General features: G+C 37.2%; 1 protein-coding gene and 1 non-coding gene across 14 annotated transcripts in view; one reads left to right on the top strand and one right to left on the bottom strand.

Moving 5' to 3' along the window:
* Positions 1 to 25,147, bottom strand: part of RUFY3 (RUN and FYVE domain containing 3) — a 74,759-nt gene that overhangs the window by 29,810 nt on the left and 19,802 nt on the right. For 10 of the 13 annotated variants that reach the window (XR_010380697.1, XR_004142400.2, XM_031470048.2 and 7 more), the window contains exon 2: positions 497 to 670. Coding sequence is in view for 11 of the 13 variants with exons in the window: in XM_031470048.2 (XP_031325908.2) it covers positions 497 to 670 (174 nt within the window). In the remaining 2 variants the exon portion in view is untranslated. Of the gene's footprint in view, positions 1 to 496; positions 671 to 16,820; positions 16,875 to 25,147 lie in introns of all 13 variants that reach the window. The other 3 variants (XM_031470069.2, XM_010982617.3, XM_031470078.2) reach the window with 1 other exon arrangement.
* LOC116149137 (U6 spliceosomal RNA) lies at positions 8,128 to 8,232 on the top strand. The gene has a single exon (XR_004132756.1). It is a non-coding gene; the product is annotated as a U6 spliceosomal RNA (small nuclear RNA).

Here is a 25,147-nt window from a genome sequence, read left to right as displayed (position 1 = left end):
TGAAGAAAACAGCTCAGTGGAAAAGAATACATAATCCAGGAATAGGTAATCAAAGACTGGGGAGAGAGGAGGAAAAGAAGCAAAGGTGAACAAGACCAAGTCCTGACCTTGACGCTTCTGGTCAAGTGGGAAGAGCATAGAAGCAAGAGTCAGGAGATCTGAGTTCCAGCACTTGCTCTGCCCCCACTTACTGTGTGACCCAGGGCAAGTCGTGTCCCATTCTACGTCTATTTCCACCTGTGAAACACAACTGCCACATTGGACTAGATACTTGTAACAGTGCTTCCAACCCTAGCTTTTAAGGATTTGTATTTTAAGACCTATACATCCTTCAAGTTAATCACATTCCTGCGCCCATACAGGTTGCACTACAATGGATCAATGTCATTAATTCAAGCCTCTTATTCTTTGGCTCCACCAGGAATGCTTCTCTTCTTAAGCACGTATTGCTAGGAAACAGGTGCACGCACATTTGCATTTTGAGGCTGGGGCCTACCTTTCAAGCCATGTTTCAGGCAGTGCTCCATCACAACAAAGAACTGCTGGAGAGGTGCGTAGTCAGAGTCCAGGGTTCTCCCCAGGTTCAGAGCAGATTCAATCAAGCCTTTGATACTCAGCTTGGCCATGTTCATCAGGTTCATGCGTTCGTTAGCCATGAGATAATTAGGATCTGCAGCCAAAAGGGGAAAGGATGGAGCCTGGTTACTAGAAATAGCACATTCATAAACTCAGGATAATTTGACTGGGTTGACATTCGCATTGATGGTGCAAAAACAAAGGTGGGTAAGACTGCGGGTGTCTTGGCAACAATCAAGGCAGTGGCACCAAATTATACTATTAGTTGATGTATTCTCCTCTGCCATGTGCTTGCTGTTTAAAAAAAAAAAAGATGCCAGTTGCCCTTAAGAATATTCTTCGTGAAACAGTAAAAAATCTATTGATTTTATCAAATACTGAGCCCAGAGTAGGCTCTGCCACCGCCATAACTTGGGCCCATCAGGCTCACTAGCACACAGACTTCATGCCGGCCTGCTTCCTGACTGGCCCTGCCCGGTTCATTCTCTGCAGCCTGTGAAGTGCTCTAAACAAATAAAGCCGATGTAGAAAAAAAGGATAAAGTGCTTAAACTCTGTTCCAAATATACTATTTGCATTTTCAGTATTTATACTAGTAAGCATTGTAATTTAAACTTAGCATTATTAAATGAACTAAAAATAATTAACATTATCAGGAGTGCAAATATTAGAACTTAATCAAATCCCCAATTTTTAAAGGCTTAACAGAGTGTATGGCTCTCATCAACCAAATAAACTCGAGGAAAGGGTGTAAGTACCATATTTTATCTGACAAAACTCAGATAGCTTCTTTATTGCACTTGCTACCTTCTTCACTGGTGTGAACCCTGTGCCTGGTACTGTGGGCTGCTTCTTACAGTTATGATCTCAGTCCCTCCTCACTGCATGCTATGAGACAGTTAGACCAACATCACTGACTTAAGAAGAAGGAAAATGAGGCTTAGAGAATTAAGTAGCTGACCTCAGGCACTGCCAGAAATACCCAACAGAGCCAGAGTCTACACTCTGTTTCTCTGACTTCAAACCCTGTGCTCCTGACCACTATCATCCACCTACAAATACATCAGACTCCAAATATTTATCCTTCCCTCCTGTTGACCATTCTTTTACACAATTATCACGTTTAATTTTTGCGACTCTATCATTTAAGTGCTGTCTGTTTTTTCAGGTGGTAAAGCAGGCCTGTAATGGTTTAGAGATCCAAGGCCAAACAGCTCCCAAGTAGCAGAATGTGGACCTGGATATAACATGAAAGCCAGTGCTCTTTCCACTATGCTATGATACGTGCATCCTCCCAAAGCCAACTATGTTACATTTCTATACAAAATGAAAAAGGCCTGGAGATCTATGAAATATTTTACCTTTTGAGGAGGATTAAAAGTAATACTAATAAAAGCTCTGCTCCTATAATAGAAACAAGCTACAACACAAAACAGAGATTATCTTACTTAAATTGTCCCAAGTAATTCTGTTCACATAGTGTTTTCATTTATATCTGCTTTCACAATTAAAAGAGCAGAATCAAATCTAAGCTCACCCTTTTTTCCATTAAGTCTAGGGACCTGGAGGTTTACAGTGCCAACTGTACAAATCTAGGTTTGCTATAGTGTTTTCTGAGGTAGTATTTTCAGAGGGTACTTTAGTAGGAGAGTCAGAATTGGTATACCTTCCCACTAATTCTTTCCCGCACACTAACAAAAAAAGTTAGGGCTGTGCCTCAAATCCGGCTCTCTGTTCACTGTAGGTCAACTTGTCAAGAATAGAGTAAGTTCACAGGGGACACCAAAATACATCAAAAACAACCTCCCGACAACAGCTGTGAAGAACAACTTTATCAAATATTAATTTCCAGCATCATTACCAGCAGTTATGTGCACTGTAGACTTTCTGATCTTCTATGCTCACTGGGAGAAGAGAATAGGGTTGGGGTGTGTGGCTATGCATGAGCGTTTGCAGAGAACTCCTGGATCCCCATTTAACTCCCCCTGACAGATGGCAAGAAATGTGGTTGGGCTGGGGTAACTGGCGGTCCATAAGTTACCACTCCCTTTGCCTCAAGTCTGCAGATCATTAATTCAGGGAGCTAATAGCAAAAGTAATGTTGCTGGTCAAAGTACATAAGCTAATTCCAACCTAGTGAGAACCAGTCACGTGGGAAGAGCTGGATTTGGAGTATGTACAAAATAGCAGCCTTTGAGGCATTTTTCCAGAAGTGGTGATACCAGCTCTTCTATGTTGCCTCATCTTGCTCTTCTTGAAATCAGTAGCTGAAACGTTCAAGACATCTGGTTAGAGTCTGGGATGCACAGACGACAGAAAGATGGTCTAGTGGCCAGGAAAATTAAATTCCTAACATCTTGGACTGCACGGTGTCAGGAATTTGGTGCTATAACCTTTTTGAACTAACCTGCACCAAACACAAACAACCCACCCATTCTTTAGAAAGTATTTCTCTTAACCTTGGCACCACTGACATTTTAGGCCAGGTAATTCCTTTTTGTGAGGGGCTGTTCTGTGAATTAAATCTAGCAGCAACCCAGGCATCTACCCACTAGATGTCAGTAGCACCGTCCAGTCTGACAACCCCAAGTATCTCCAGCTGGTGCCAGAGTCTCCTGAAAGACAACAGCTTGTACATGTGGAGACTACTACTCTAAACAAATGAAAGTCAAACAGAAATCAAGGTAACTTGACAATTAGACATAAGAGCTCAAAGGAATTTATTGCTCATTATTAATTATTTAATTAATGCAAAAGTTAAATGATTACTTAATGCTTATTATTATCAACATTTTTGTGCTGAGTAGTATATGAGAGTATGGTCGTTACAAATAATTTTGTTTCCTAGTTAGTACCAAATTAAACTGAATAGACTTAGTACTTAAGTATTTTTTCCTCCATTTTGCAATGTTGGCTACTAATAATTAATACTAAATCATTAGCTTGATTTGTCACAGAACAAGAAATTCTCTGTTTAATCAATTTGTTACTTGTCTTGAATTGTAGTCAAGTATAAAATGACTTTGTGGAACTAATATATGCTGTTTAAAAGGGCTGCAATGACCAGAAGCGAATGTGGAGGGACTTCTAAGGGGCAGGGAAAGTTCTGTTTTTGATATAGTGTTAGTTGTGTCAAATTGGTGACTGTGTGGAAATTCCCTTGAGCTGAATATTTATGTAATCTTTTCTGTATACTGTATACTTTTAAGTATAAAAAGCTAATAGACCAGAAAATGATTTTAAAATGCAAGACTTTCACAATGTTGTTATACTTTTCCTATGTTAAAATAATTAAAATGTCAAATTTTCACAATGTTAACATCTAACACTATTTTTCTAAAACTGAACTTCTGTTCATTCATCCATTCATTTTTTTTACTAAATACTAAAATAAACATCTACTGGGTATTAGACACTGTATTTAACGCTGGGAATCCAGACATAAAAGACCTAGCCCCTGACATTAAAGTGCTAACTACTTATCAAACTTGATAATACGGACATCTGGAGAACAAAACAGGGCAGCTTACAGAGAATACTTGAAATTTCAGGACAAACATTATCATCTTCAACAAAGATTAATTTTATTCCAGTACAAGTAAATTAAAAGGCTTTTATTTTATACCAAATATACCAATCTATGGAATCAAATGTAAATATACATATATATATATATATATATATATATATTTTTTTTTTTTTAAAGGCTAAGATAGTAGATATATTAATGTAGGATTTCAGGCAAACTGTAAGTCCACCACAACCTTCTCTGCCATTGGATATATTCTGTGGAAAAGTTCAAGAAATAACTATCAACATGGCTATTATTTAGCATTGTACTGAGGGTGACAGACCAATGCAATTAGAGAAGGTAAAGAAATTGGAGACATATAAACTGTGAGTGGGTCATATATTACTGCTCTCATACAATCTATTTTACATCCAGAAAATCAAACAAAATAAACTAAAATTTTTACAAAAATGTAATTCATAGAGATAGCAGAGTAAAATCAATACACAGAAACCACTAGATGCCATATATACAGGATGAGACTTTTGAGTTTGTCCTTTGAAGGACAAAGAGAAACTGGGCAAGGCAGGCACAGGAGTAGAGCTGTGGCGGGAGTAGGGTGGACGGACGGCTTGAGCAGAGGCACAGAATATGAAAGGACATGGCGTACAGAAGCAAATAAAACTGACAAATGCCAGGAGTTTATGAGCATTCAAGTAATAGCTGTGAGATGAGATAAGGGAAGTAATTTAAGGGAGAGATTATTAAGGACCTTGTTTGGGGAATACGGATTTTACCTGAAAGTCAGTGCAGATTTTGATGTGAGGTGTAATGTCACAGATTTGAATTTTAGAGGAGCCATTCCAGCAGCTTTGAGGAAGATGAAGCAGAAGGGAGTAAGAACTGAAAGCTGAGGAGCAAGTAAGGGTCTACTGCAAAAGTTAAGGAGGGAAATTATAATAGGGGACAGAACTAAAGCATTGAGTGCTGTGTGGAGAAGAGGGAGCTAGCTTCCTTTTTTTTTAATTTTTAAAAAAATGTTCAGATTTTAAAACAAATTCTTTAATTTATATATTTTAATTTGGGGGGTTTATTTTAGGAAGGAAGTAAGTAGGAATTCATTTATATACTTATAATGGAGGCACTGGGGATTGAACCCAGGTCGTTGTGGATGCTAGGACGTACTCTACCACTGAGCTGTACCCTCCCAACCACGGGAGTTAGCTTTCAGCAATGTTCTAGGGGCAGAATATCACGATTTCAGGACTCAATGATCACCTGGATTGAGGGAAGAAGGAGAAAGAATAGAGAGCAACTTCTGTGTTTCTAGTTTGGGTGATTATTTGATTATCTCTACATTTGGACAGTGGTGCAAATTACCTTGGTGGGAAACATAGCAGGAGCAGTGGACTAAAGAAACCATGTGGAAATGACTATAGTTACAATAATAAACTATACTGGTTTTCAGAAAAAGTATATTGGTTCTCTCAAGGGAGTGTGGGTCTTCATCATACCTCTTCAAGGCTGCTTATTTCATATGAGGAAATTTTAATAAACTTTACAGAGTCATGTGACTCATTCAGTTAACAGTGATGAGAAAAGTAGACCGAAAGTCATACAGCTAAGAGTGACAGTGAGTCAAACTGTTCTGCAAACCAGTCATCTCACCAAGACTATATTTTAATCTCTTTATAGTGTAACAACTAACATTCATACAGAGAAACATTGAAATGTTTAATGAATAATTGAAAGAAAATAAAGGTATATTTAATATTATGTTAAGATTTAGTATGTTACATTGTACCCAACTCTTGGTAAAGTGGGAATAATTCATATATAGCACAACAGTAGTTACTCTTCAGAGTTTCCCGGTTCTTTGACAGATCAAAACTTTTAAATGAGAAATGAAAATAGTTGTCATACACAAATTTCCCAGTGATACCTAAAAGTATTAATATGAGATTAAAAATGACAAATTAACAGAAAGATACTGAAAGGAAAGCTTACTCAATGTTCAGAATGACTGAAGACCAATAATTCCGAAATAAATCTATTTTGAACTTTGGCCATAATATTTCTTAGAATATAAAATTGGGCATAAAATAAGTTATCTGTGATAGTGAAAGAAATTACTCAAAGTACTAAAAAGATCTTATAATAAAACACCATTTAACTAGTCTGATGACACTCATTTATACAAGAGAATTATGAAGTTTTACTAAATCCTCCCTTAAAAATAATCAATAGAGTCTTAGGACCTTTAGAGTATTTATATATCTGTATCATTATCTATCTACTAATGACACTTCAGATATAATTTTGCACTCAAGAGTAATAAAGAGGAAATTCACTTAAGTAACATTTTCTCTGGGTTAAAATCCAAAGGAGTTGGTCAAAAAATTTAACCACAAATTTACTCATCCTTATTGCTACCTTTTCTTAGTAACAGCAGAATCAACGATGCACTTTGCAAAAAATAAGCCTTTACATCAGGAAGATTATATCCACCCACTATTCTTAATCTGCTTAATATTAATCATCTGGATTAACATATTATATGACACCAGGCAAGGAATCTCACTTCTTTGGGGCCTCAATTTCCTTATCTTTAAAATGAAGAGTTAAATTTGTTCAGCATCTCTTTTATCTGATAGAGGCAAATACACCCATATCAATCATAATGACTTATCACAGCACTACTTCTCAAGGGAGGGACACATTAATATTCCCGGAATGAGGAGTAACAACATGGTTTGGAAAAATCCCACAAGTCACTCTGATACCAAATGAACAAGATCCTTGCCACTCCAAGTGTGGTCCTGGAACATCAACGTTGCCATCGCCTGGAAGCCTTTAGAAACAGGAAACCCTGGGCTCCAATGATATTACTGCATCAGGTTCTGCACTTCAACCAGAATCTAAAGCAATCTGTATGTGCATTGAAGTTTGAGAAGCACTGATCTAGATGACTCTCCTAACTCTAGCCTATAGTAATTCCATGATTTCACAGATGGCTTCCTCAAGGGCAGCCAATAATTACACTTATCAGTAGAAAGCTCCCAGGATGAAGAATAATAAAGATTAGAGCAGAAATCAATAGCAAATAAAACTGAGAAAAATCAATGAAATCCAAAGTTGGCTCTTTGAAAAGATCAACAATATTGATAACCATTTAGTTAGAACTGACCAACCAAAAAAGAGAGAAGATTCAAATTACTAAAATTAGGAACAGAAAGGAGACACTACTACTGATCTCACAGAAACAAAGGATTATAAGGGAATACCATGGGCAACTATATGCTAACATATTAGACAACCTAGATGAAAAGGACAATTTCTAAAAAAGATAAACTACCAAACTGACTCAAGAAGAAATAGAAAATCTGAACAGCTCTCTAAAAGGTAAAGATATTAAATTCATAATAAAAAAATCCCACAAAGAAGAGGCCAGGACCAGATGGCTTCACTACTGAAATTTACCAAACATTGAAAAAATTAATACCAATCTTTCACAAACAAGTCTGAACAATAAAAGAAGAGGAAACACTTCCCAACACATTCTATGAAACCATTATTTTGAGGCCAATATCAAAGGCACCATAAATAAAACTACAGATCAATATTTTTTATAAATACAGATGCAAAGTCCTCAACAAAATACCTGCAAACCAACTCCAGCAACATACAGAAAGGATTATACAATATGACCAAATGGTTTTTTGGATGACACCAAAAGCACAAACAACAATAGAAAAAAAAGATAAACTGTACTTCACAAAAGTTAAAAACATTTGCACTTCAAAGGATACCATCAAGAGTGAAAAGACAACCCACAGAATGGGAGAAAAAAATGCAAATCAGATCCAGTATCCAGAACAGATAAAGAACTCTTATAATTCACCAATGAAAGAGAAATAACTCAGCAAAAAAGAATGGGCAAAGGATTCAAACAGACATTTCTCCAGAGAAGAAGAAATACAAATGGCTAATAAGTACATGAAAAAATGCTCATGAGGAAAATGCAAATCAAAACCATAATGAGTACTCTCTTTGACAGCACATATACTAAAACTGGAAAGATAGAGAAGATTAGCATGGCCCCTGCGCAAGGATGACATGCAAATGCATGAAACATTCCATATTTCTAAAGCAAAAATAAACAAGTGAGACCTAATTAAACTCATAAGCTTTTGCACAGCAAAGGAAACCATAAATAAAAAGACAAACTACAGAATGGAAAATATTTGCAAATGATGTGACTGACAAGGGCGTAATTTCCAGAATATATAAACAGCTCATACAACTTAATAACAAAAAACCAAATAATCCAAAAATGGGCAGAAAACCTAAACAAGCAATTCTCCAATTAAGACATACAAATGGCCAAAAGGCACATGGAAAAATGCTCAACATCACCACTTATCAGAGAAATGCAAATCAAAACTACAGTGAGGTATCACTTCACACCAGTCACAATGGCCATCATTAAAAAGTCCACAAACCACAAATGCTGGAGAGGCTGTGGAGAAAAGGGAACCCTCCTACACTGTTGGTGGGAACGTAATTTGGTACAGCCATTATGGAAAACAGTATGGAGATTCCTCAAAAAACTAAAAATAGACTTACCATATGATCCAAATGTCTAACAACTGATAGATAAAGAAAATGTAGTATGTTCAATGGACAATTATTCAGCAATAAAAAAGAAATAAAGTACTGATACATGCCACAACATGGATGAACCTTGAAAACATTATGCCGAGTGAAAGAAGCCCGACACAAAAGGCACCAGAGTTAATGATTGTGTTTATATGAAATGTCCAGAATAGGCAAACCTATAAAACAGATAATAGATTAGTAGTTGTAAGGAACTAGGAGGAATGGGGAATAGGGAGTGAATACTAACAGGTATAGTTTCTTTATAGGGTGATGAAAATATTCTGGGATTAGATAGTGGTGAAGAGTGTACAACTTTGTGAATATACTAACAACCGTTGAATTGTACAGTTTAAAGTGGTGACCCCTACAGCATGTGAATTATATCTCAGTAATGCTATTAATAAAAAAAAAAAAACCCTAGAAACTTAAGAGACACAATAAAATATCTCATATGGATCCTAATTAAAAAAAAACTGACAAGCAGACTTTGAAAATGGGCTGAATATTACTTACTGTTAGGAAATTATTAATAATTAATTTTGTTAGGTGTGGTACTGTCAGAGCAGGCAGATAGCTAGATATGAGCAGAGAAAGGGGGGCACAGACCAAATGGCAGGAATTGGGCAGAAAGGAGGGGCACAGGCCAAATGTAGGAAACCACACATCATGTAAGCAGCAGGGATCCTTGGGCAGAGAAAGAAAAGCAGGAACCTTGGGGCTGATAAGGGATCATGTCCTTTGGGATGACAAGTGGCCTGGAGAAGAACAAAGAAAGGTGAGAAAAGGCAGGAATTTCTAGTGTCCGAATGTAACCTTTTGCTCATTATGCTCTCATTTCAATAAAATTAGCCTTGCAGATCAGAAGTACCCATCATGCACCGACACCATGACACTTCTGATCCAGACTAAATAAGGACAAAAATCCCTCCTTCCCAATGAATATTCTGCCCATTCATTTTTACACCTTATGTAACTAACTTGCCAAAGAAACTCAGGGCAGCCGCTCACCCGAGCCTGCCCGCTCTCCCCTGAGAGTGTACTATCCATCCTTTAATAAAGCCTCACTTAACCTTTTTTTAACCTCTAAGTCTTATCTCTGAATTCTTTCTGGGAGGGGACAAGAACCTGGAACGCTGGTTGCATCTATTGGCAACAGTACTGAAGTATTTACAGGTGACAAAACATGATGCTTGGAGTTTGCTTTATTTAAACTACTCTAGAAAAATGTGGGGGTAATAGATGAAAAAAGATCAGCAAATATTGATAATTATTGAAGGTGGGTGATGGAAACAGGGTTTCTTATGCTACTATCTCTACTTTATGTAGCTGAAAAATTCGATAATTAAAAATAAAAAAGAGCTTCTGCTTTCTCTTCCTTCATGTCAAGGTTTAACTGCTAGCCTCCAATAAGAATCTAGTGCTATTTTCTTATAATCCTGAATATAACCAAAAAAAAAAAAAAAAAAAAACCCAAACCCTTTTGATTGGTGTCAGCATTGAAATGAGCAAGCTTATTTGGTTATTAACGTTCCAAAACCAGTCTTCCATACACTTTTACTCATTCTTGGCTAGGGATTGTGAAATAGTAAGAAATAAATCTACCTACATACTTATTTCAGCCCCTGGTTCCTAACACAGAGGTCCTAAAACCCTAGTAATTTCCCAAGTGATAAGAGCTACAGGGGTATCTTCTGTTATATTTGGTTTCTGTTTCTAGGTCCTGAGTTTACCAGAGTTAAAGGTAAAAGGAGCATCTTTGTTATTCATAAGTCCCATTCAATCAGTGTTTTTGCTAATAAGGTGACTTTTAGAAAGCCCCTAAGGATGTGTAGGCTGGTTGCCAGGGGAACCAGTGGCGTGATAAGAGGGTTGGAACTTTGAGCCACCCCCTTCCACCTCCAAATCCAGATAGGGGAGGGGGGCTGGAGATAGAGCTCAACCATCAAAGACCATGATTTAATCAATGTAGCCTACATAATGAGGCCTCCATAGAAACCCGAGTGGAAAGGGTTCAGAGAGCTGGTTAGTGAACACATCGAGGTAGCTGGGAGGGTGATGTGCCCCAAGAGGGTATGTGGGTTCCATGCTCCTTCCCACATACTTTGTCCTATGCATCTCTTCCATCTGGCTGTTTTTGAGTTGTATTCTTTTATAATACACCTGTAATCTAGCAAGTAAACTCTTTCCCTGAGTTCTGTGAGCCTTTGTAGCAAATTATCAAACCTGAGGAGGGGCTCATGGAAACCTCCAATTTATAGTTGGTTGGTCAGAAGCACAGGTGACAACCTGGACTTGTGATTGGCATCTAAAGTGAGGGGGTGTCTGGTGGAGTCTGTGTTAACTCCAGATAGCGTCAGAATTGAATTGCTGTTGGAGAATCAGTGGGTGTGGGAAAACACCCCACACACTCAGTGTCAGAGAGCACTGTGAATAACAGAGGGAAAAACTGTTTTTCCTTTAGATATCCACTTCTCTAATCTTTAAAAGATGTCCATTTATATTCCAAACTTGTCCAAGAGTTCTCTATGAAACCACACTGACTTCTTCACTGCACTCCCATATCACAAAATAATCAACTTTAGGAGTTTCCTAAACTTCTTCAAGCACCTTTACCTGAAGAATTCCACACGCAGAAGAATACCTAGAAGATTTCTGGGAACATCTAGAAGGACAGTAGTCAGTCACCTTTGTTTTGATGCAACATAAAAATTTTAGGTGTTAAGTATAAACCCAAGAGTTCCTTGCTCTGCTCAACTTATTCCATAGAAATAATTAAAATGTTAGAGGGCAACACTGTGATCTGATCTAGAAGAGTTAGAGCTGCTTCTCTCATATTCCCTGAGTGATACTGGGGAAATTTCTAATCTCTTTACATCTAACCTATAAAATATTGAGAGAGACAATCCTCCTTGGACTTCCTGCTCTACATTTCTTTATGGGTTGTACCAAGAATGCAAGGCCCTGAATGCTCTTTTATCCAGGCCATTTCTCAGGGTTGTGTATGTAACTGATCATCAGGAGAGATGAGACTTGCCTACTGCTTCCTGTAAAAGCAACAGATACCCCACACTCAACGTTCCTCAGCTGCAACACAGAACCACCACATGCATAGCATCTTCCTGAGCCATAGTGTCTCCTGGGTGCAACTCTGGTGCAAGAGGAACTGACACAAAAGTGTTGATGCTCAGTCTGCTTGTAGTGTTATGAGTAACAAGGTTTTTTGTCTCTAACTGAAAAGGAGTCATGTCTTTACCAGCATCCAAGAAACAGTAACAGGCTCATTTTTTAGCTTGCAAGTAGGGTAAACCCCAACCTTGACAAAAAACAAAAACAAAAACAACAACAACAACAACAACAACAACAACAAAACTAAATAGGAATAAACTCTCCCTTAGTTTAATTCCCTAGAACACTGTACATCTATACTCCAAATGAGACAACACCAAAAGTAATAAAGATAAAAGCACAATAAATTCCAGTGTAAGATTTGAGGCAGACCCTAAATATGAAATCACAGAAAACATGGAAGAAAGTATTCCAAGGGGTGGGAGTGGTTGTGTGAAATGAGGTGAAGGAAATAATGGAGTGGGGAGTTCTTCCTAAGGAGAACTGGAAAACACAGGAAGGGCAGAATCAAATGACAGGTCTCTAAAACCAGACCTGCATATCCAGGAAGCAGGCAATGGGAACCTTTGCAGGTTTTCAGCAGGCAAGTCATAAGACTACAGCTTTGTTTGAGGGTGATTAGTCTGAAAGGATTATGCAAAGGGAATTTGAAGAATTTGGTGGAGAGGATCAAAATGGCTTGCCCTGAAGAACTGTACCTGTTAAGGAAACAGAGGAGTCAAGAATAACCTAAAGTTTTTGCCCTGTGAGACTAGAATACTGTTCTGAAAATGGAAATTAAACAACAACAACAACAACTGAATAATTGTTTTGGAGGTAAGGGACAAAATCTGCTTGGTTTTGGATACAGTAAATGATACTTATGTGGAAGCATTCTCAACATAATTTTCAACACATAGTTGTACATACAAATTAAAGTTTGGGGTTGGATAGTCACTAGCATAAGGATAACAGCAGCAATTATTATAAATAAGATGTTTTCATCAGAGGAGATGGTTTAAAGAGAAACAGAAGGATGCAGGGTCACTGGCCGAGACTTTAAAAGGTGTTAACAATTACAGGCTGGGAACAGAACCCAACATACTGGCACTGCGGGAAGAACTCTTTTGCTTCTATCTCGGTAGCTAGAGCTAAAATGGACATACACCAGAGAGGCAGCACAGGATCCTGGACTAGCTTTCACACTGAAGGTCACGACCTCTTAGTGGAGTATAAAATCAATTTAGTATGTCCCACATAGTAAGGTCATGCATTGTTTCATGAAGCCCTTGTTCTAGATGTTTACAAATCAATGATGTGTGTATGGAGTTTTGGTGAAAAAATATGTTTACAGTGGGTCTCTAGTCAACTAGGTTTGAACTTTGGTTTAGTGATTAAGAGCACAAGCCTTGGAGCTGGCTCGCTGGAGTTTGAACTCTACTTGAATTCTTCCCCTAGCTGTAACCCTAGGCGAGTTTCTTCTCTCTTTTCTTTCTCTCTCTCTCTCTCTTTTTTTTAACTTCTTAATTTGAGATAATTGTAGATTCACATGCAGTTGTAAGAAACAATAGCGAGATATCGTGTACCCTTAACCTAGTTCCCCCAAAGGTAACATCTTACAAAACCAGAGTAACTTATTACAACCAGGAAACTGACACTGAATTACAGCATTGAATTATATCACCCTCATTTTGAACTTTTACAGCCACAGGCACTTCCCTTCTGCCTCCTACCTCCTTATAATCCACAGCAGCTACTAATCTGTTTTCCATTTCTAAAGTGCTGTCATTTCAAGAATGTTATATAAATGGAAATCATATAGCATGTAACTTTAAAGAAAAAAATTTTTTTTTCTACTCAGCATAATTCTTGAGAGATCCATCCAGGTCATCAATAGTTTGTTCCTTTTTATTGCTGAGTAGTATTCCACTAGGATGGAACTCTGTAGGCCTTACTTTCTTCAGCCATAAGATGATAAGGGTTTTGAAGATTAAACAAGTTCATGTATATTAAATATCTGGAAATGCTTGGGGCATACTAATAAACAATTGTTAAGTATTAAAATTATTATGGCCTTCCACAAATAAGTTTAATAATTTTCTTTAATTAAATATAGCCTTTCATTGAATGTCTATATGACACAGTGCTAGATGCTAAGAAAATCATTGGTATGTTCCTTCCACTTTTCAAGATGGCAGATAACAAGTCTTAACTCACAAAATATATCAAGGAACCAGTAAGCAATCTTGATCAGGTAATATTTCACACAGGTATATTATTTTCCTAATTCAAGTAATGTCCCAGCCACTCCAATGCTCAGAGAGATAGGTAGTAATCTGGGCAACTGCAAATTCATAGAATCTGTTTAAAAGGCTTATAAATGAGTACAGAAAGGAATTCAATTATTTTTTGAGAAACTAAAGATAGTAAACCATGTGCTTTTTATTATTTCATTACTCTTCATAATTCTCTAACGAGTTTCAAAACTTTTAGATTCAAATTAATAGCATATAATGAGTGAGATGCAAGATAACTGATCAATGTTGTGAGCATGATACAATTCCACCCTAAGAAGACATTTCATATTCTACTAGACAGGTGTTATAGACACACTGAATGTAAAACCAACCATCACTGTAAGAAATCAGTTCACCAGAAAAACCCCAATCTTGCCAAAATTGAAACAAAAACCAAACCCCAAAGCTAACAGTTCAAATCCATGACCTCCTAGAGTTTATTATCTTAAAAAAAGCAGTCTTTCAGGAGGCTGGAACTCAGTGTTAAAAAGCCAACTCTTATGACACATCCATAACAACAGATAAGAAACAGAGTTAAAACAGCTCAGCAGTGATGGTCTCCTGAAGATCTGAGCCTACATTTATTACCAGCTTTCTCTGGGTCTGACTGCAGGTTCTTCCCATGACCCTGGGCTGCTATGCGTGTTATGTGTGGGTAACACTCCACAACTCATGTTCATTCTTGTTACAAGTACTCATTTACAAAAACTCTAACTTATGTAAACACTAAAATTCTAGAATTTCATATAACTGAAACAAGACAAAAGATGTAGAAAATTATATTTAAAAAGACAAGGATGAAATGACTCAAAAAAAAAGTTAACAAGTAAAGCCATTTTCTTTCCCCCATTCTGATTTTCTTTATTTTAAGCTATACTCCAGAAAGACATTTCTGTAAATAGGTTCTTGGCTAACCATTTGACTGGTAATCTACTAAGACATCAAAGTAATACAATTCATATCTTCTGAGTTTTTCCCTTTCTGATTTCATCTATGATAATCATTCATAAAAATTCCAGCAAAAAGAAAATGAAAAAGAGGAGGCTGACTCTCACAGCAGGCTTGATTCTTGCAGTAGTACCTTGTATTAAAGAAATGGAAGTTTACCAGGGGTAAGTCATAGGGAAAAAAATCTCCGAGAAGGGCACAGATTTGTGGCTTTTATGTAGCTTTTTTCTTTATAACTAGTCTGTTAAAGGAATCAAAACACTGGTACCTGGTTATTAATAATAATAATAATAATAATAAAAATAATGGCAGCTAACACAGTAAACAGTACTCATTGACTGAGCCAACAACCTCCTTTTTCTCTTGTCTATGAACTGTCAATCAACTAGACAATACTAATTTTTTTGTTCATCAAAATATAATTAATTATATTAAAAGCAGAATAAAAAATGGAATAAAAATAGTTTGTAGAAAATGAGATGAAACTCAGGATAATTTACTCATTCAAAGTAAAATGCTAAAGAAGAAACTATTGGGCCTCACTGGAGAGAGAAAACTTCTTTAGTTTTTTGCCCAGTGTGACCAAATCTACCCAGGACCATACTGTCCCAAGTCTGATACGAACACCAAGAAGTTTAAGACAAATTCTGCTCTCAAGGATTTTACACTTTAACTAGGAATATAAACATACATGAATCAGAGAACATGTCAAAAGCTTCAACCTCCAAGTTCTGCAGAACCTGAGTGAATGGGGAAATGAATGCGGGCCAAAGCTGTCAGGGAGTGTGTCCCAGAGCTCTCCTCTAGACTGCAGGGGCTGCAGTGGGAGGGAGATGCGGTGTAAATGCTCTGGATGGAACATCACAGGAACAAGGCAGGAGAGGAGGCTCAGGGCCGCTGATGTAGTCAGTGACAAGGCCAGCGTGGGCAGAGTAGTGGACGTGTGCTATGAGAGTGCGCCCTGAAGCGTGTGCTATGAGAATGTGCCCAGCCAAAGTGGGAGAACATAAAATGATGCAATAAAGTGGAGCCAAACTTCAATTTTTCTATTTTTATTATAAAAAAATGTATTAACGAGCTCCCTAAAGTTAGGTGCCAATTACAGAAAAAAAAATGATTGGTTTGTGGAACCTTCATACATTACAACACATGTGCTACTTTTCAAAGTAATTCCACCAGCTACCACATGACCAAGCTGAAAGTAGCTTAATGTTATGGAAATCTACAAATCAGAGAGCAACATTCCAGACCGAATACTTGAAGTTCCTGGGATCTGTTCGTGGAATTCATAGAAATATGTATATATCTATTTTTTTGGCATGAATGATAAAAAATTTACATTTTCCAACAAACAAATGAGAAAACAGCCATAGGAATACATGATATAATCTTGAAATAAAGTCCCCTTTGAACATGTTATTAAATAACAAATATTCTAAATGAACAGCATACACATATATTAATGCCACTTTACTTGGAACCATAAAGATAAAGATTTTAAATGCAAGACTCTGAAAACCCTAATCCTGTATGAAGTACCTGCATGGAAAATCTGGCAAATATGCTTACTGCTCCAGTTACTGTCATGGGAAATAAAACCTAAAGCGGACACTTCCTCTTATGGAAAACAATCAAAAGGTGGTTAGAAAGTTAAAAAGAAAAAAGAAAGAAAAAGAAAGAAAGAAAGGGAGAAAAAAGGCTAAAAGATGTTGGTGTGGCACGCACCTTCTGTATCATCGCGCATTTGCTCCACCAAATCTGTCAAATCCTCCCAAGAGTCTTTGCAAACGGCAAAAAGAAAGGAAAAGAAAGATAAAATGTCATGCAAGCCAAGAAAGAAAAGTGTTATTAAAAACAAGGTTTCAAAAGGGATAACTGAAAGGGAGATTCCCAGAACTCTTTGAGCTTAGCCCAAGAGGTTAGCAGTCACCCAAGGAGGAATGTGACACTAACAAAGCAGAGATATTAACTGTGATATTAAATGTCGTAAAGCTGAGATTAATAATTTCAGTTTTTAATAAAAGGGAAGGTGCACATCCCATTAAAAAGTAACAGGTTTTTTTTCCCCCACTGAAAATCAAGATTAGATTCTTGGTATTCTAAGTGTACGCAACCTCATTCAATATTCATTTTCATCCCCTCAGTGAAGCTGAAAAACATGTGGGGTGTTTTTTATACTCAGGACAAATATCATGATGCAAAACTAGTGACTTAGAATAATAAAGAAAAATCTCAATACTCTTCCTGATGCCCTCCACCCCAACAGTTCTCCTTCCCCAAAACAAAAATAAAGGAAAAGTTGCTGTTTTGAAGACAAAATAAATCACTTATAATAAAATGAACACAGATAATGTTTATCCAGTTAAAAGTATAGTACTCTCTCCTCTTACTGTAAATTCAATGTTCGTGCACACAGGATAGTGAGAATATGAAGCAAAAGAACAAGAATGTCAAGATTACAAATGTAACAGATTATTCTATTATTCTATAGTAGGTAGATTCTATTTTAGTGTCTTCTAACAGTGTCTTAAAACTGGTAGATCATTTTCTGTTCTGAAATAAGTTTTGAGAAGCTATAGAAATTTTAAAAAATGGATTAGCATCTTCCTTCAGTAACTCTGAAACCATTATTTTACACACAATGGCATATTCATACTTAAACTCACAAAATCATGTGAATTTTACATGTGTAAGTATGCAGCAAATAAAGGTAAGTTCTCAGGGAATGAACATAAAAGAATGAGAAAATGGGCCAAGAATGCTTTGCCCATGATAAGCCCTCTTTCTTGAAAGATTTATCACAGAAGTCAGCGTAGTATCTGAAGCAATAACTTGGAATAACCATCTAAAAAAAGAACTTACCATTTGTCCTATTCTCACGAGTTTATAAAATACTACTGTAATTAAACTGATTAATTTTAGTTCTCATGTAACAGAATTTTCTATTAGACTATAAGGGTATATTCTAGTGTCAAATATATGGTCAGTTATTCTGTAAAGATGCGCAAAAAAAAGATCCAAGTATATAGAAAGTTTAAATTTAAATTTAAATTCAGAAAACAGGGAAGCAGATGGGGATCTAGTAAGGTGATATGTGATTAAAATGGAACTTTTCTGAAAAATAGATATATACAGATTATTGGCTAGGTCAAACACAAAGACAGGTAATACAAAAAGACTGCAAGTATCTATGCCCTATTACATTTGTGCTATCTCCCAATTCAAAAGTCTAGAAATTAATGATTTAGAAAACCAAGCACAGGAGTACAGCTCAGAGGACCAGGATTAAATTCCTAACTTCTGTCAACATCCCCAGCAAGTCACTTTATAAACAGAGGCAGGAGAACATGCTGGTTCAGAGAACAGACTCAAGAGCGGGAACGCCTGGGCTCACGTCCCAGCCCCACCCCTCACTCGCTGTGTGACCTTGGTCCAGGTACTCCATCTCTTTTCCCTTAGTCAGTTCCCTCATCTGTAAAACATGGACGAGAACAGGACCTGCCCTACAGCACTGGTGTGAGAAGTAAAGAGTAAACTTAGGTTCAAAACCTTTTATCTATTTTCTGGCCAAATGTATTTTGAAATTCAGCATTTTATTTTTTAATTTTAGAAAGATAAAATGGTATACAGGGAGGCCAACAAACATGCAGAACTCGCAGGGCCTGGGGCAGCACTTCACATCAAGCATATTAGTATTCCTGTAGGAAATAATTAGATATTCAAATTAAATACAATAATTAAAGACTTTGAAGTACCGAGCACATTATAGGTACTCAATGTCCACTCTACGTATACAAGAAACCACTGTGTGCCCTGTATTCTGATTTGGCTACAAACTGGAGTTATCTAAGTATATTTGCCATAATTATTCAAAGGAAATAGAGGGAATGGGATTGAAAAAAAAAACCCTAAATATTAAACACAGCGAAAAACCCTAAGTCAATGTAAGTAGACTAAATGACAAATTTAACAGCTGAGGTGCTGTTAAACTAACAATAATACAATTAGGTTGTTAACATAACGGTAAACAGTAGTGAAAGAACTGTCAGGCTAATTTTTAAAAATGCTAATAGGTCCTGTTCTAATAAACCAGTAACTGAGGCTAAGGTCTATCTTCTTCCCAAAGTATAGTAAAAACCAAGAATATCAGCAAAAAAATCAAATGGTCTGAGAAAAAGTAATACTAAGTTACTGTGATACTGTGATTTATCATAAGAAATATGTATTTGGTCTTCATCCCTAGTCGCTGACACAGAGCTCACGAAACCTTGTAAATTCCTAAGTGATGAGAACATTAGAAGCATCTTTTGTTCCAATGAGGTGACTCTGGGTGGGCTCCTGGATGGGAGCTGGTGCCTAGAAAGCCTAAGACATAATTAGAAGATTGGAATTATCAGCAGCATCCCCTCCTCCCGAGAGAGAGAAGATGTGGGCTGAAAATGGAGTTAATAATTGGTCTTGTCCATGTGAGGAAACCTCCTTAAAATCCCAAAATTATGAGGTTTGAATCATGTACCCGGGAGGGTGATGTATCCCAACTCAACAGAGCAGAAGCTCCTGCTCTGAATCCTCCCAGACCTCACTCTAGGTATCTCTTTATCTGGCTGCATACCTATGTCCTTTACCATATCCTTTAATAAATTGGCAAAGCTAAGTGTTTCCCTGAGCTCCATGAGTTGTTTAGCACATAACTGAATTCAAGGGCGAGGAGGTCATGGGGACCTCCAATTTGCAGCCCAGTCAGAAGTTGTGGGTAACCTGGAGACCTACTACTTGCAATTGGCATCTCAAGTGGGGAAGAGGGGTCCTGTGGGACTGAGTCCTTGACCTGTGGGATCTGATGCTTTCTCTAGGCAGATAAGAGTCAGAATTGAGTTAAATTGTGGGACACCCACCTGGTATTGCTGAATCACTTGGTCCTGGGAAAAACCTACACACATTTGGTGACCAGAAGTGTCAGAAGTGAAGTGTTCTGTGTGAAAGTAAAAGAGACCCAGGAGGAGAAATGTACATTTTCCCAATACAGTTACCAGAATTTGAGCCATTTAATATTTACTGAGCACATCTGGGGAGCAAAGAACTTTACTAAGGCAGCTAAGTACGGTTAGTTTGCACAGAAGATACAAAGATGAAACATCCACAGACACTGCCCTTGAGGAGATCTAGGTAACTATGACACGAGGTAAAAGGGATTGGTATTAGAGAAATAAGAGAAGATAGAAGAGATTCCTAAGTCAGGTGAGCAGCTAGGTGACACAGGGCCTGAAGGGGAGAGAGGATGAGGAAAAGGGGCCTCCTCAGGAGACCTTCGCCCTCTTGCCTGAATGGTTGCAATGGCAGAAAATAACGTCTCTGATTAACTGGACCTCAAATGGGTAGCTGCTGTTCATAGAACAGGACACAGTGAAATTCTCAGATAAGATATAGTACATCTCATACATATGCTAAGATTTACAGCCCTAGGAGAAAGAAAGAAGAAATTTCAGCAGCCTTTCATCCCAGAAAGTAAACTCTAGCAATCTCAGAAAAGGGTGAAATTTCTCACTGTACAATCAATGGTAAAACTCATTTTCTTCTGCTTAGGACACTGTCGCTAGTATAAAGAAAAAAAAAAAAAGATAAAACATCATGCAGTTTACAGCTGCTGAATCAGCTGTCCTAAAAACCACAACTGTTTCCTTTGGAAGTTCAGATTTCAACACACTGTGAGAAACCACAACCAACTGCAGTGGCAAAAGAAGAAGAGTTGCAAAGAGAAAGCCAATATGAAAATTCATGATGCCATGTATTAAAATTTTTAATGTTTATGGCAGCTTGGAATTGTATATAAAAATTAAAATACACTACTATTTGATAAAGAAATTCCACTTCTAAAAATGAAAATTGTTCAAATGAAATGTGTTCAAGTTATAAACATAATGATATGCCAAAACTGTGGTAGCCTAATTTAGAAATAACCTAAATGTCTATAATAAGGGAGTCAAAGAAGTTATGGTACATCCAAACAAAAGACAGTAAATGAGGTGATATAGAGTTCTAGTTACTGGTACAGAAAGATGCTGCAGAGAAAAAAGGCAGGTCACACAACACAAGAATGGAATGATCTTACATGTATAAAGTTGTGTAAGCTTGTAAATGAACTCCATGTGTACATATTTAAAAAAGAGAATCTGGTTGCTAAATCTTACTAATAGTTATTGGCAAGTATTAGAATTTTAGGTGAATTCTACTAGTTTATATTTTTTACTTTTCTGTATTCTGTGACTCAAATGCAAATATATTCTTTTTATAACTAGAAAAATAAAGTTGTTTTCACTAAAATACACATATTCATTATACATTAATATATTATATATTAATATATATTATTAGAACCCCATTATCTTCAATACACTGATAGATATTTTATTTTGGGAAATTCAATTACAATGAGTAATAAATACTTAGGGGCCGTTTGGCAATAAGTCTGTTTCACTGTCCCTCAACACGTGTGTTTCTAAGCTCAGCAAATTCTTCTATTTGTTCTCTGGCAAAGTTCAAATGTGAAAAATTGCAAGGGAATGAATTTTAGTATTTACTTCCCTGTACTCAAAGGCACTTCGTAGCAGTCTCAGTGGACTGTTGGGAGTTGGAAGAACCACAATGGAAAATCATGCCCCATTATGCTCTCTACCTTTCCAAAAGAAAGGCACCACCAAAACCCCCCAAATAATACAGAACCACAACTGAAGAGCAGAGAATACTGTGGGTGCTCTCAGATGGCAGCCTCTTTCTCTTCCCAGCCAGGTCTCACAGGTACCCAGGCTTGGGAATCCAACAACTTGAATTCCAATCTGAGTTCCATCTCTGAGTAGTAGTTAGCTAATCTGGTACAACATTCACCTCTGGAAAATGAGAAATATGTCCCTGATTAGTTTAGGACAAATGACCTTCTGGCACTGGAAGCTGATAACTCAAGGAAGAGTTAATATGAACTATGTTAAGAAAGGCACACATTAAAGTAAAAGCTACGTTCAAGAAAGGTCCAGAAAAAGCTCACCAATAGAGAAGAAAGCCAGTAGTAAGGCACTGTGATTAATGACAGTCCACTAAAGTGGATGCCAGTGGCAGAACTACTAAGGAGCTGGAAAGAAACTGAGAGTAGACCTGAAATTGGAAGGAGAAAGCTGATTTTAGGGAGAGCCCATTAAAGTCAGCTCAGAGGCATCAGGTGGCTCTTCTATGGCTTAATTACAGATTGGGGTACAAATGTAACTCAGCTAATATTTTCCCCCAGCTTTAGGATTTTATAAAATCCTGGAAGTGAGTGGGTAAAACTTACCTTGGAAGGGTTACTAGCCTGGCTATTCCCAGAACACAGCAACAAGAAGGGAAGAACCTTGTCCCAAGACCTCTGTCCAGTAGGCTTCTGAGATGGTAATAAAAGCTATAACCACTTCACTTTGAGAAGTTCACAAAGACTGCCCTGTGCACAAGTAATCACAACTCAGAGAACTTGACCCTGTAACTCTGAGGCTAACCCGGGCTGGTGGCAAATGTTCCAGTAATCTCACTGAGGGCAGTTTACAAAAGGAGGAGTGCATAGCGAAAGCAAAGAACAGTAACACAATTCTGTAAAAGATGAGAATCCTAACGACTCAGGTTTTATTTTCTGAACACAGGAAAGGAATAAGTCAAATGCTGTACCGAATGCATCTAAGTCTAGACACTATTGGTCACCCTTGTGCACTGCATGCAGCTTCTAGACAGCTTGGAAAATAAACCCTGGCCTGGCCTGTGACCTGGAAAAACTCAAGATGTCTACTTGAAACATTAAAAAACTGTACTGAAAACTGAATCCAAAACAGCAGCTCTGCTTTTAGGCTCCTGCTCCTGCTCATGGACATGGGAAACTCTGCCACGGAAGGTGCTTAACTCTTGAGTTAGACAGATAGATGACTGCACACCTACAGTTTTCATAAAGCTTTTTTCTTAAAAAAAAAAAAAGCATTTGTTTCCTGATTATAGTAATATGTCCTCTTGTAGAATATCTGGAAGACATAAAGAAGTATGAAGAATGTAAAAATCATCTGTAGGTCCACTATCCAGAGAAAACTACTTTTTACATTTTTGGTACACTTCCTTTTACTTGTGTGTACGTGTAGCTATATTTAAAACAGATTATGACCATAGGGTACATGCAGCTTGGGAGACAGCCTTTAAAACTTATTATATTCTAAACAACACCCTAAGCCCTTAAGTATTCTTCCACAACATCATTATTAGTGTTTGTTGTACTGATGTTCTACAATTATTTGAACAATTTTCCTGCTAGGCTATCTAAGTTGCATTTAAAGTTTTGCCACTCTAAATAATTAATACTGTGATAAATATACCTACCTGTATATTTTGCCTGTACCTCTGATTATTTCCTTAGGAGAGATGTCCGGTATAATCACTGGGACTTAATTTTTTAAGGCTCCTGATCCACACTGATAAAGTGATTTCCAAAAATGCTGTACCACTGTATACTCCCACTAGCAGAGCCCCACCTGGATCTGACCACACTTTCATCAGCACTGAGTATTACTCATGGATATGGTAAACAACAACAAATTATTTCTTATACTCAATTTCTATTTTCAAAATAAGATACAATGAGTCTAGAGTATGATAAATGATTTTTAAAAATTGAAAATACCCAGAAACCGTAAGTTGTGTATAATGGAGGGAAGGTATTCCAATAATCTTTTCTTTTAAAAGTGATTATTTTCTGGAGTTGTGGGGCATTAATGAGCTCATCTAAAGTGTGCTGGATAGCTACCATAAACAGGATGCAAAAGAAAAGTTTTTCCCCAAAGAACTTTCTGTATAACTTCATAAAGTAGGAATCATATAGATTAAAATAAATCACTGGAGAATGATTTCAAGTGCATTCAAGCAAGTGACACAACAGTATCCAATGATTCAGGAGATGAAGGGTGTTGGGTTTGTTAGAGAGGGCTCATGGATGAAGGGTGTCAAGGGTCCTTTCCTTTTCCTAATTTAATGTCAGCAAGAAGAATCTCAAGCAGGAATAGTGGAACAACAGGAATCAGGGTTTTGGTGAAGTACAGAATCACAGCCTGGTTGAAATAGGTAAGCACAGAAAAGGAGTTTGAAAAAACATTTGATAAGTAAAGTTACCCAAAGAAGGGCATGAGAATATTTGGCTAAACAATTAGCATTCAATGTAGTTACTATTCTATACAATCCATAATCACAAACATTACTGCTCCCACAAACAGCTTTTCATGTCATTTGCACATCCACTTGAGAAACATTTTACGTTCAGCACATAAAGGTGCTGCCTGCCAGCCAGGTCAGTTTCAGCAGTGTGCCGTTTCTGTTGTTGGGCAGCACCTGCACAACTAGGGAAATATCTTCGTGGACTTTATAAAAATGGGTGGAAAGAGGGGAAGAAAATCAAGTGGATAAAAAGCTAAGGCCTCCAATTTAATTGATGGCACAGAAGAGCTGCCCGATAAATGATAACATCTCCTCCTGCTACACCACCACCACCACTACTTTCTCAGGAATATTCTACATTCAATATAAAGGCTGAATGAAACAGGCTCTTGTACAAGAATGAAACGTTCACTTTTGTGAAGACTTATTTGGCATTCTTATAATGAATGAATCAGTATCCGAAGAGAAATGGTTTAGAGAAAAGCTGAGAGTAGGTGTGGGAATCTGGATGTGACATAATGAGATCCTGGTAGTTGTGGAGATGAATATGAAAGACAAAATTAAGCCTCTTGTGTGGAACAGAGCACATACATCCTTCTTTGATGCCCTAACACATATAGCACTGTTTGATTAATCATAAGAGAAAACTATAGTTTTAACAAAGTATGGAAATAAATGCAAACATATAATGAACTTATTCACTGTCAGAACACTTCAGATTTTAATGTGAAAAAATTAACACTGGCACAACCAGAAAAGAAAAAGAAATCTACCGTTTGATCACTACCCTTAACATTTTGTCCCTGGTAGAGCATGTGGCTTTAGCAGTATTTCAGAGCAAAGAG

The sequence above is a fragment of the Camelus dromedarius genome, chromosome 1 (assembly GCF_036321535.1).
Source record: "Camelus dromedarius isolate mCamDro1 chromosome 1, mCamDro1.pat, whole genome shotgun sequence".
Classification (NCBI taxonomy): Eukaryota; Metazoa; Chordata; class Mammalia; order Artiodactyla; family Camelidae; genus Camelus; species Camelus dromedarius.
This window is presented reverse-complemented; position numbering and strand designations above follow the sequence as displayed.